Here is a 10,168-nt window from a genome sequence, read left to right on the forward strand (position 1 = left end):
GACGCTCTTTTTTTGTCTGTTATCTTATTAGGGCCTCATTATAACCCTGTGAGGTGGGTACTATTATCCTCATTTTACAGATGAGAAAACAGGCTCTGAGAGTGTGTGCAACCTGGGCAAGGCTAGTTCTGTGGCCGTGAACCCAGGACATGTGGGTCTTTCCCTTGCGTCTCCAGGAGCAGCTGCCCACTGTCTGCTGTGAAGGAATTAATTTCTCATAAGCTGGCTTTAGGAAATGCTTCAGCAAGTCTTTTGACCTAGTGCCCTGCCTTAAGATAGGACTGATCCCCAAGTAAAGGCAGAGAGTTGGGGGACAGGGAAGGTAGAGAAAGGGAAAGGGTCTTTGAGACCGTACCTCCCAATAGTAAGTAGTCTAAATAGCTAGCAGTTACCAAGCACCTGCTCTGTGGCAGGCAGACCCTACTAAGCTCCTGACTGCTGTCTGTGGCTTCAATCCTGCTGTCAGCCCCGGGAGGTACAGTTTCATTACTATCCCCCTTTTTGAGATGAGGGACAGGGGCCTTGAGGAGATGAAGCCCTCTTACGTGGGGTCTCACATCTGGTAAGTGGCAAGGCTGGAATCCAAGAAGCAGTCTGACTCCGGAGCCTGAGCGCTTGACCATGGGACAGTGTGGACTTTGACTGCCGCCCTCACCACTCTGTCCCGCCACAGGCAATCGGGATGTCCCTCCTAACATCTAACTAAATCTCACTCATGGCCCGAAGACTCCATCTTCTGGAAAGAGATTAGCTACCTGCCCTTGAAAGGGGGGTAGGCATGCCTAGCACAGAAGTTGAGGGGTGGCCCACCTGGCCTCTCAGGGCCCCCGCTAGCCAGAGGGATGGGAGAGACTCTGTCTTTCCCACCTGGGGTATTCTTCCTCTAAGCTCCTCGAGCGCCCCCTCAGTGCCCCCAAACTCTGGGGACAGTTTACTCCTTTTCTATTCTCTACCTTGGGCCTTTCCCCCCAGCCCACCTCCCCCGGGGGCTGCCTCCATGGCTTCTCCGCTGGCCCCTGCCCTGGCCCACCCACATCCCTTCTCCCAGGCGCCAGTGACTTTCTTCGACTCCACGCCCACGGGCCGGGTCCTCAACCGCTTTTCCTCCGACGTGGCCTGTGCGGATGACAGCCTGCCCTTCATCCTCAACATCCTCCTGGCCAACGCGGCAGGCCTGCTGGGCCTCCTGGCTGTGCTGGGCTCTGGCCTGCCCTGGCTGCTGCTGCTGCTGCCGCCTTTGAGCCTCATCCACTACCGCGTGCAGCGCCACTACAGGGCCTCCTCGAGGGAGCTGCGGCGCCTGGGCAGCCTCACCCTGTCTCCTCTCTACACCCACCTGGCCGACACGTTGGCGGGCCTCCCTGTGCTCCGGGCCACTGGGACCACCTACAGGTGTGTGAGGTCCGCCTCCTCCAACCAGTGCGAGGGGGGTGAGGTGCGGGGGGGAGGGGGAAGAGGGACTCCTGAGAAGAAGGGGGGGCGGGTCTCAGTCTCCTGAGAAGGGAAGGGTGGGTGAGGGCATAGGGGGAAGAGGAAGGAAACAGAAAAGGGGGAGGGTGACGCTGAGCAGACCCCTACGAGAGAGCATGTTGGCTCCTCAGTACCGCTGAGGTGCGGCCTGTGGGCGTGCAGGTCAGCTCCGAGGAGGAGGCATCCTATGGGCAGGGCGTCTGGGCGGGTCCGTGCAGCTGTGGCGTGGCTTCCCCCAGGTTTGAGGAGGAGAACCAGAGACTCCTGGAGCTGAACCAGAGGTGCCAGTTTGCTGCCAGCGCCACGATGCAGTGGCTGGACATTCGGCTACAGTTCATGGGGGCCGCGGTGGTCAGCGCCATCGCGGGCATCGCCCTGGTGCAGCAGCAGCAGGGCCTCGCCAACCCAGGTGCCGCCCCGGGACCCTTCACTCTCACCTCGGAAGTGTGTTATTCCCATCACCTGCCCCAGACCTCTCCCTGCACTGCCCCTACAGCCCCAAGCATTTTCACCTCCCGGCCGGGGTTCCCTGTGAGGATATGTTGTAATTCTCATCACCCGCATTTTAGGGTTGAGGAAACTGAGTCTCAAGGAGTCACTCACCCTGGTGGTCGTGGATCTGGGACTAGTCAAGTCTTCTGATCTCCGCCCCTCCCTGCTCACCCGTCCTCAGCACTTAGCAACCGGCCCTAGCCCACCTGCCTTCCACCCGTCCTCCCTCGTAGCCTTTCCACTCTGCTGCAGCCAGCCTCCTGTGGGCCTGGTCTGGCTCCTGCATCTTCCTCCTTCAGTGCCAGCTTCCTCTAAATGCCCACTGTCCACAGCTCAGGGTTTGCCCGTTCTGCCCAGCCATCCCCACACACATCCCAGCGTCCAAGCCTCCCCTGGCAATTGTGTTCCCTTCCCCCAGGACTCGTGGGCCTGTCACTGTCCTACGCCCTGTCCCTGACGGGCCTGCTCTCCGGCTTGGTGAGCAGCTTCACACAGACAGAAGCCATGATGGTGAGCGTCGAGCGGCTGGAGGAATACTCCTGTGACCTGCCCCAGGAGCCCCAGGGCCAGCGGCCACAGGTAGCCTGCGCCCTCACCCCAGCCTGGGTGCTAGAACCCTGAAGGATCCTCCTGACGGCCCCAGTCTCTCCCCCAGTTCCTTTCCTTGTGCCCCTCACCATTTTTCTCAGCTCCTGTACCGTCCCCTGTGATCTCCCTGATTTTTGTGTCCATCCCCCCATTACTCCTCGTTTCCCCCACCTCTCCTCTCACGGCATCCATCCCTCATTCCTCTCCCTTCCACTCTCCTCATTCCTCCCCGTCTCACCCATCTCCCTCCCTCCCTCTCCCACCCACGGACCCCACCAGCTGGGCATTGGCTGGCTGAGCCAGGGGAGCGTGGAGTTCCAGGATGTGGTGTTGGTGTACCGGCCAGGGCTGCCCAATGCCCTGGATGGGGTGACCTTCTTCGTGCAGCCTGGAGAGAAGCTGGGCATCGTGGGCCGCACGGGCTCTGGCAAGTCTTCCCTGTTGTTGGTGCTCTTTCGGCTGCTAGAGCCCAGTTCTGGGCGAGTGCTGCTGGACGGCGTGGACACCAGCCAGCTGGAGCTGGCCGAGCTCAGGTCTGGGGGAGGAGTGCCAGACTACTGGCACTTAGAGGAAGGCCCAGTTAGGAGGGCTTTATATAAACTCAGGGCAGACAGGGTTGATCAGGAGGTGAGACGGAGGATGGGACAAGCAGGCGAGGATAGTGAGCTGCCAGTGCTCAGGTCGGGGTTCATAGCTGTGGTCCTAAGGTTTTCACCTTCCCAGGTTCACCTTGTACTTCCCAGCATACACCTTCCGCTCTAGACCACCAGTCACTGCCTCCTGAGTCAGAGCCTCCCAGGTGCTGTGACCTCGGGCTTGGCAGGCGGTGCTTGGGACAGCTGGAGACCTGGGCCAGTTTCCTCTGGCCACAAGGGGTCTCATCTGGAGCTAAACACCCCTCCCGGCCACGTTGCCCTAGTATCATTTTTTCTGAGTTCCATGATGTGGAAAAGGGTAGGGATGCTCTGTCCTAAAGCCCATTACTGATCCCAGGCCCTGGCCCTGGCCTTCCTGCCTTCTCTTCTAACCTGTGGTGGCCATAGGTTGACCATATGGCCTCTCAGGACCCAGTTTCAGGCCCGCTTCCAACCTTGAAGCATCCCCTACCCAGTCATTCCTTGGTCCCCTCTGGTCATTCTTTGCCATCCACTGCTGTCCCGTGATTGGAGTCAGTACCATACGGTTTAGCTCATGCTTGTTCTGTTTTGCCCCTCAGTGAGATGTAACCTCCTTAAGGGCAGAGTCTAGGCCTTTGGTTCCTTTGGTATTCCTCATAGCACTGGCACAGTCAAGCTGGCTGACCAAGCGGGGAACAGGACGGGGGTTATGTTCAGGTCTTATCCCCAAGCTTTTCTGAAGGGCTGGACCTATAGCTAAAACCTGTGCTGGGAGCAGAAGTGGCCACATCTCCAGCCAAGAACCCCGTGTCCTGTCCCGTCCTCATCCCCCAGGTCCCAGCTGGCAATCATCCCCCAGGAGCCCTTTTTGTTCAGTGGAACTGTTCGGGAAAACCTGGACCCCCGGGGTCTGTACGAGGACAGGGCCCTGTGGCAGGCCCTGGAGCAGTGCCACCTGAGTGAGGTGATCGTATCTATGGGTGAGTTCTAGGTCCTATCCCGCATGGTGGCAGGAGTGAGCAGGGAGGGGGTTGAGGGAGGCTCAGAACCCAGGGGTGAAGATGCTGTGCTTTGCAGGTGGTCTGGATGGTGAGCTGGGTGAGGGGGGCCGGAGCTTATCTCTGGGGCAGAGGCAGCTGCTGTGTCTGGCCAGGGCTCTCCTCACAGATGCCAAGGTAAGACAAGAGAAAGGGACATTCGAGAGGGCCAGGAAGAAGGCAGGGGACATGTGAGGGGTGGGGGGTGAGGAAGTGGACTGGGGAGAGGTCTCAAGGGACCTAGTTAGTTTTTCTTTTAGAGCTGGAGGTGGGGAGCTGTGGGCTGGCCTGCGCCAGACCAGGAGGTGGGGGCCGGGGCTTATGTAGCAGCCACGGCTGACCTCTTCTCCCTCCTCCCCGCTCATCCTCTCCACATGGTCCAGATCTTGTGTATCGACGAGGCCACAGCAAGCGTGGACCAGAAGACAGACCAGCTGCTCCAGCAGACCATCTGTAAACGCTTTGCCAGCAAGACAGTGCTGACCATCGCCCACAGGTGTGTAGGCATCCAGAGTGAGAATCTAATCAGGGGCTAAGGTGTCATGGACCCATAGCCTCCCTTCCTTTCAGAAACCCCAGGGGTCAGGGCTCTAGAGATTCCAACCCCCATGAATCTCAGCTCCGTGTTCCCCAGGCACCAACCCAGGCCCTTTGTAGCGCATTGTCTGAGGGAGCCTGCAACCCCTCCCCTAGCACAGAGCCAGGGGCTGAAGCCTGTGGGGCAGGCTGGTGCTGTCCAGAGAAGAGGGGGGAAAGCAGGTCAACTTTCTCTAGGGCGTTGTCCTCCATCCCCACGCTGACCACCCTCTCCCACGCAGGCTCAGCACGATCCTGAACTCGGACCGGGTGCTGGTGCTGCAAGCCGGGAGGGTGGCGGAGCTGGACTCCCCTGCCGTCCTGCGCAGCCAGCCCCACTCGCTGTTCCAGCAGCTGCTGCAGAGCAGCCAGCAGGGAGCCCGCTCCTCTCCCTGAGGGCCCCGAGTCCCCGCCCCTCAGGGCCTCCCTCTGTCCTACCCACTGCTGCCTGGCACAGGGGGGCCTGCCGCTTGTTTACACCCTTCTGTGGTTCTACCTCTCTCTCACCTCTGCAGAGGGGAAGAGGTACCCTGGGATCCTCTTTACAAACCACTCCTTCTCGGGGGGCAGAGTCCCGCGGCTTCCCCAGAAGCGGGCCTCTGCTCTGGCCCTCTTGCATCTGGGACTCCAGGCGGATTTTTTCTGACAAAGGAGCCCACATGCACTTCCATAGTTTTATTTGATAAAGTTCCATCTTACACTCTGTATTAAAAAAATAATATTTCTGGCATGAGGCTGAGGTCCCTCAGTGTTGGGTATCCCAGCTGAGGGGTGGTGAGAAAGGGCCAGTCCATTCTGAGCAGCAGAGGAGGCGAAGGAGGGGGCAGGAAAGCCCCCACCTCCATCACAGTGCTGTGGTCTTCCCAGGCTCAGGGGGCAAGTCAGGCGGCAGGGGGAGCCCTGCCGACAGCATGCTAACCTGACACTCCTGGTCCTGGCGCGCCGGGGCATAGTGTGGGGCAGGGTAGCAACAGGGTCCAGGGGGGCAGACACCCCGGCGCCAGGCCCTCAGGGTCAGCAACACCGTGGACAGGACCAGAGCGGCAGTGACAGCCCCAAACAGCACCACGGCCACCAGGCTCGACTCGCCCAGCCTGGCCTCTTGCCTCCGCACTACCTCCTTCACGGAGATGCGCAGCAGACCGGCGCCCCCGCTGTGGGGAACAGGCCCTGTGGCAGGTACCACCACAGCCAAGGTGGGCCCCGGGGGGATGTCCGCTATGGTGGCGGGATCTGGGACGGGTAAGACTAGCTCACAAGTCTTGCCACCATAGCCACTTGGGCAGAGACAGTCAAAGTCGTGGACCCGGTCCCGACAGCGGGCCCCTCTCTGGCATGGGTGGCTGGCACAGTCATCCAGGTTGATGGTGCAGAAGCGCCCAGCAAAGCCCTCAGGGCAGAGGCAGGAGAAGCGGTTGATGCCGTCCTGGCAGGTGGCGCCGTTAGCACAAGGCCGCATCAGACAGTCGTCCACGTTCACCTCGCAGCGGGCACCCACAAAGCCCGCCAAGCAGCGGCATGTGAAGTTGAGGGCGAAGCCCTGGTCGTCCTGGCACTGCCCGCCATTCCGGCACGGGGAGCTGAGTTGGGGGGGCAGGAGGGCATTTTACCGACTGCCATCTGCAGGGTAGCCCAGGTTGACATCCTGATCACTGCCACCACTACCACCCCCCTTCTAGCTATGTCACCTTGAGTCACTTTTCTGTGAGCCTCAAATGCCTCATTTTAAAAATAGGATTAGAGGAATTCCCTGGTGATCCAGTGGTTAGGACTCTGTGCTTTCACTGCCAAGGGCCTGCGTTCGATCCCTGGTTGAGGAACTAAGATCCCACAAGCTGCACAGCACGGCCAACAAATAAATAAACAAAAGTGTTAGAAGAAATTTTAAAATAAATAAGTTTAAAAAAAAATAAAAATGGGATAAGAGCAGTACCCAGCTTCCCAAATGGTAAGGGTTAGATGAGATAATCCAGGGTCAAGCAAGTAGCAGAGGGCCTGACCCCAAAGCAAGGCTCAAGGCAAGTGTACAGTTATTATCCACGCAGGCTCTCAGGCTTGACGTGGAAATGAGGAAGAGTCCAGACCTGTAGGCCATTTCCCCATTCACCATGAGGCATAAGGCTGCTGTGTGGAACAACTTTAGGGGCTGCATGCCACCCTTCCTGGGAGGATGAGGGGAGTCCTAGGCCCTCAGCCTCCCCACCCAGGGGAGTCACACATTGATGTGTTACACCTCCAGCCCCTGTAGATTTTTGTTGTTGGAGAAATGGTTCACATGGTACCAAAAAAGTTGAGAAACCCTACAGATACTCTGACAGACTGGGTTTTATCTTCGAGTACCTCCGTGTGGGACTTCTGACCGTCAGCCCTAACACTGCCCCACCATCCTCTCAACAGTCCTCTCTCCTCCATCACCAGATCCTCATCTAACCTGGGGCCAGCACTCACCCTGCCTGCTCACAGGGTCCGGCCTTGCGCTCACAGTCACGCCCGTGGAAACCCGGTGGGCACACACAGTGGTACTTGCCGCCCCCGTCATATACGCACTGGCCTCCGTTCCGGCAGGGGGACTGTGTGGTACAGATGTGCTCATCTGGAGAGGAGACCAGGAGGGCTCGGGGTTAGCCCCTCATGTCTGGCACCCAGACCTGCCCAGGCCCCACCCAAAGTTCTGTGGGTGTGGTTCATACTACAATCCCAGCCGGGGCTGGTACAGTGTAGTGGGGGGAAAACAACACTGAATTTGGAGTCGGGAGGCACTCAGCCCTGGCCCTGTTAGTCTGTCCCAAAGTGCCTTTGGGCAAGTTGTATCTTGTCTGTAGATCTCAGTTTCCTCATCTGTGATATGAGTACAGTTTTCCGCAGGTGTCTTGCCTACCACATAGGGTTGTGTTTAGGACCAGTTCAGACAACAGATAGGTATAAAGTCTAAAATAGTAAGCTACCATATATTTTCGGGTTTGAGCCAGACACAAGAGGCGCTCAATAAATACGGATGGATGTTCTCCCAAGACACATGGGGGTCCCCAGACAACAGCTACCCTCTCTACTCCCCTACCTTTGTCACAGAACTTGCCTGCCCAGCCACTGTGACAGATGCACTGCCAGGGCTGGTGGCAGGTACCATGCTGGCAGCCAGGCATCCTCACACAGCGCTCACAGTGCAGCCCCTCCCAGCCTGGGTCACACCTGATGGGGAGAAGCACAGGGTCAGGGCTCTGGGTAGAAGGATGTGAAGAAATGGAGGAGGCAAGATCAGAGCTTCTAGGAAACAGACAAATATGACAGCCCCCAAGTGAAAGCAGGCCTATCCCAGGTTGATATAGGGCTGTGCAGGGTCATGGGACACATATATGGTATCATCAGACCATCAGACACCAGCATTCAAGTCCTGTTTCTGCACTTGGTCTAACCTTTCTGAGCCTCAGTTTTTTCATCTGTAAACTGAGGATACACCTGGCAGGCATGTGTTGAGGAGGAAATTACGATGATGTCTGTAAGTGCCCCCAGCACCACTCCTGGCATGTCTGAGGTGCTTAGAAACATTTTTTTAAAAAGTGACCTTGAAAGGTCATCAGGACTATCTTCCTACCCTGATTCCAGGGCAAAGGCCTGCTCTATTTCGGAGAGTCCCAAGCACCCTCAGCCCCTCCAGGACCTTGCCCTGTCAGCTCATTTCCTTATGACCAGACACACTTTTCCTCCTGCTGCAGAATTTGCCCAACCCCACCCCACTGAGTCAATTACTCAAATTCATCAGAAAAGACTCTTAAGCGCTTCTCCCCAGCAACCCTTGCAACAGCCTTTGTTTTCCAGGCTAAGCCAATTCTATTTATGTCTTTCCTTTATCTCCCCTTTTCCTTATGGCTCCCACTCCCCACACTCCCTCAAGTTTCGGGTCTTTCTCCTGGTACCTTGAAGAGGAATGTTGCAGAATACCTGGTTGGGAGAGTGAAGTTGGGAGCCATAAGCTAGAAGCAGCAAAGGAGAGGCAAGGCGAAGGGGAAATGGGGAGGAGTAAGCACAGGATGAAGGGCTGGCCTTCTGCCCTGTGTGCCATGTGCACGAGGCGGTGGGGAGAGAGCAGTAGAGTCTTAAGCCCCTAGACATTTTGCTCTGGGGCTTGAGCTGGTTGTGGGTGTGGAGGCCCGGGAAATGTGGAGCACAGCGTTTAGGAGCACGTGCTCGGAGAGGTACCTGCAGGAGCCATCAGGCGCACAGCAGCCATGGGCCAGGTCACAGTGAGAGCTGCAGTCATCGGCTGAAAGAGATTGATGTGAGAGGGGTGAGCCCGGGGCCAGCGCTCAGCTGCCTGAGATGCGGGGCTAGGGAGAGGATGCAGGGTCCCAGTAATTGGGTGGACTCAGCTCTGGGACAGGGCAGAACAGAGACTCATCCCATTCCAAAGGGATGTCCTGGGTGTCGCCAACCCCGCGGGTCGGAGCGCCTGCAGTGCCATCTCTGGCCGGCAGAGGTCAACGTGCAAGCGAGGGACAGCCGGACAGGGCCGCGACCTGAGCCCAGGGGAGCGCTCACCTCGGGCAGGCTTTACGGGTGCCCCCAGGATGCACAACAGGCACACGAGATGTAGGCAGCGGCAGCCGCTGGGCATGGTCAGCCCCGGCCCCGGGAGGGACAGACGGACCGCCGGACGTGCGGACACTTGTGGGACGGCACAGGCTGGGAGGCGGCCGGACGCGGAGATAGCGGCACAGATTCCGGTTCCGAGTGATAACGAGCCGAGAGGGGAGAGGGGCATCCAGACAGAAAAAAGCGGTGGGGGCAGCGGAGGGCGGGGGCTGGGAAGATCTGAGCAGACGAGGGGATTGGAGACAGGAACTGGGAGCGGGCTCTGTAGGAAGGAGTTGAAAGATGGGCAGCGCAGAGCGAGGTCAGGACACTGGAAGGGCCGGGGAACGCAGTCGGACGGAGGGGGACAGGGAACAGCGCCGAGGGGCGTCCTCGAGCACGGGGGCGACTAGGGGGCTGGTTCCCGGCAGCGAGCAGTCTCTGCCCCCCACCTCCGACTCCCCGCAGGACTTGCTCCCGCATCCCCTTCCTACCTCCACGGCACTCGGCTCGGCCGCGGCGCGGGGCCTGGGCACCCCAGCGCGCCCCTGCCCTCGCGGTCTTCACCTCGGGCTGGGAGGCGGCGCCCCCCGGGGCGCAGAGCGAGGCCGGATCCGACGGACTCAGCTGAAGGGCTGGGCCGGGGCGCTGGGCCGCCCCTAGCGGGTCGCGGGGCCGGGCGCCCAGGCGGCTGCCATGCGAACCAGCGCTGGGGAATCTGGGGCTCAAGGCGACCCCGAGCGGCGGCGGCGGCGGCTCTTCGCACGCGCTCAGGCCGCCTGCCAGGGGCGGCGTGTGCCGGCGGAGCCCGCCTCCCCC

At 59.3% G+C, this 10,168-nt stretch overlaps 2 protein-coding genes across 4 annotated transcripts in view; one reads left to right on the forward strand and one right to left on the reverse strand.

Moving 5' to 3' along the window:
* ABCC10 (ATP binding cassette subfamily C member 10) overlaps positions 1–5,176 on the forward strand; it is a 20,009-nt gene extending 14,833 nt beyond the window's left edge. Inside the window, exons 14-21 of the mRNA XM_007458260.1 lie at positions 1,049–1,392; positions 1,710–1,879; positions 2,381–2,541; positions 2,830–3,083; positions 4,002–4,147; positions 4,245–4,342; positions 4,588–4,700; positions 5,023–5,176. Coding sequence (XP_007458322.1) covers positions 1,049–1,392; positions 1,710–1,879; positions 2,381–2,541; positions 2,830–3,083; positions 4,002–4,147; positions 4,245–4,342; positions 4,588–4,700; positions 5,023–5,176 — 1,440 coding nt within the window. The remainder of the gene's footprint in view (positions 1–1,048; positions 1,393–1,709; positions 1,880–2,380; positions 2,542–2,829; positions 3,084–4,001; positions 4,148–4,244; positions 4,343–4,587; positions 4,701–5,022) is intronic.
* A 264-nt stretch (positions 5,177–5,440) lies between these two features.
* On the reverse strand, positions 5,441–9,437 carry DLK2 (delta like non-canonical Notch ligand 2). Of its 3 annotated transcripts, none has more exons than XM_007458261.1 (5): positions 9,317–9,437; positions 8,978–9,041; positions 7,839–7,969; positions 7,229–7,373; positions 5,441–6,360 (listed from the first exon to the last, which is right to left on the reverse strand). In XM_007458261.1, exons 1-5 carry the CDS (start codon positions 9,390–9,392, stop codon positions 5,625–5,627), a joined length of 1,152 nt encoding a protein of 383 aa, XP_007458323.1. In that variant the 5' UTR covers positions 9,393–9,437; the 3' UTR covers positions 5,441–5,624. The 3 variants fall into 3 exon arrangements, with proteins under 3 accessions (XP_007458323.1, XP_007458325.1, XP_007458324.1); XM_007458263.1 differs by having other exon boundaries at positions 5,625–6,360; positions 7,229–7,283; positions 7,860–7,969; positions 9,317–9,392; XM_007458262.1 differs by having other exon boundaries at positions 5,625–6,360; positions 7,857–7,969; positions 9,317–9,392.
* Between the last annotated feature and the right edge of the window lie 731 nt (positions 9,438–10,168).

This window comes from Lipotes vexillifer, unplaced genomic scaffold, assembly GCF_000442215.2.
Source record: "Lipotes vexillifer unplaced genomic scaffold, Lipotes_vexillifer_v1.1 scaffold4, whole genome shotgun sequence".
Classification (NCBI taxonomy): Eukaryota; Metazoa; Chordata; class Mammalia; order Artiodactyla; family Lipotidae; genus Lipotes; species Lipotes vexillifer.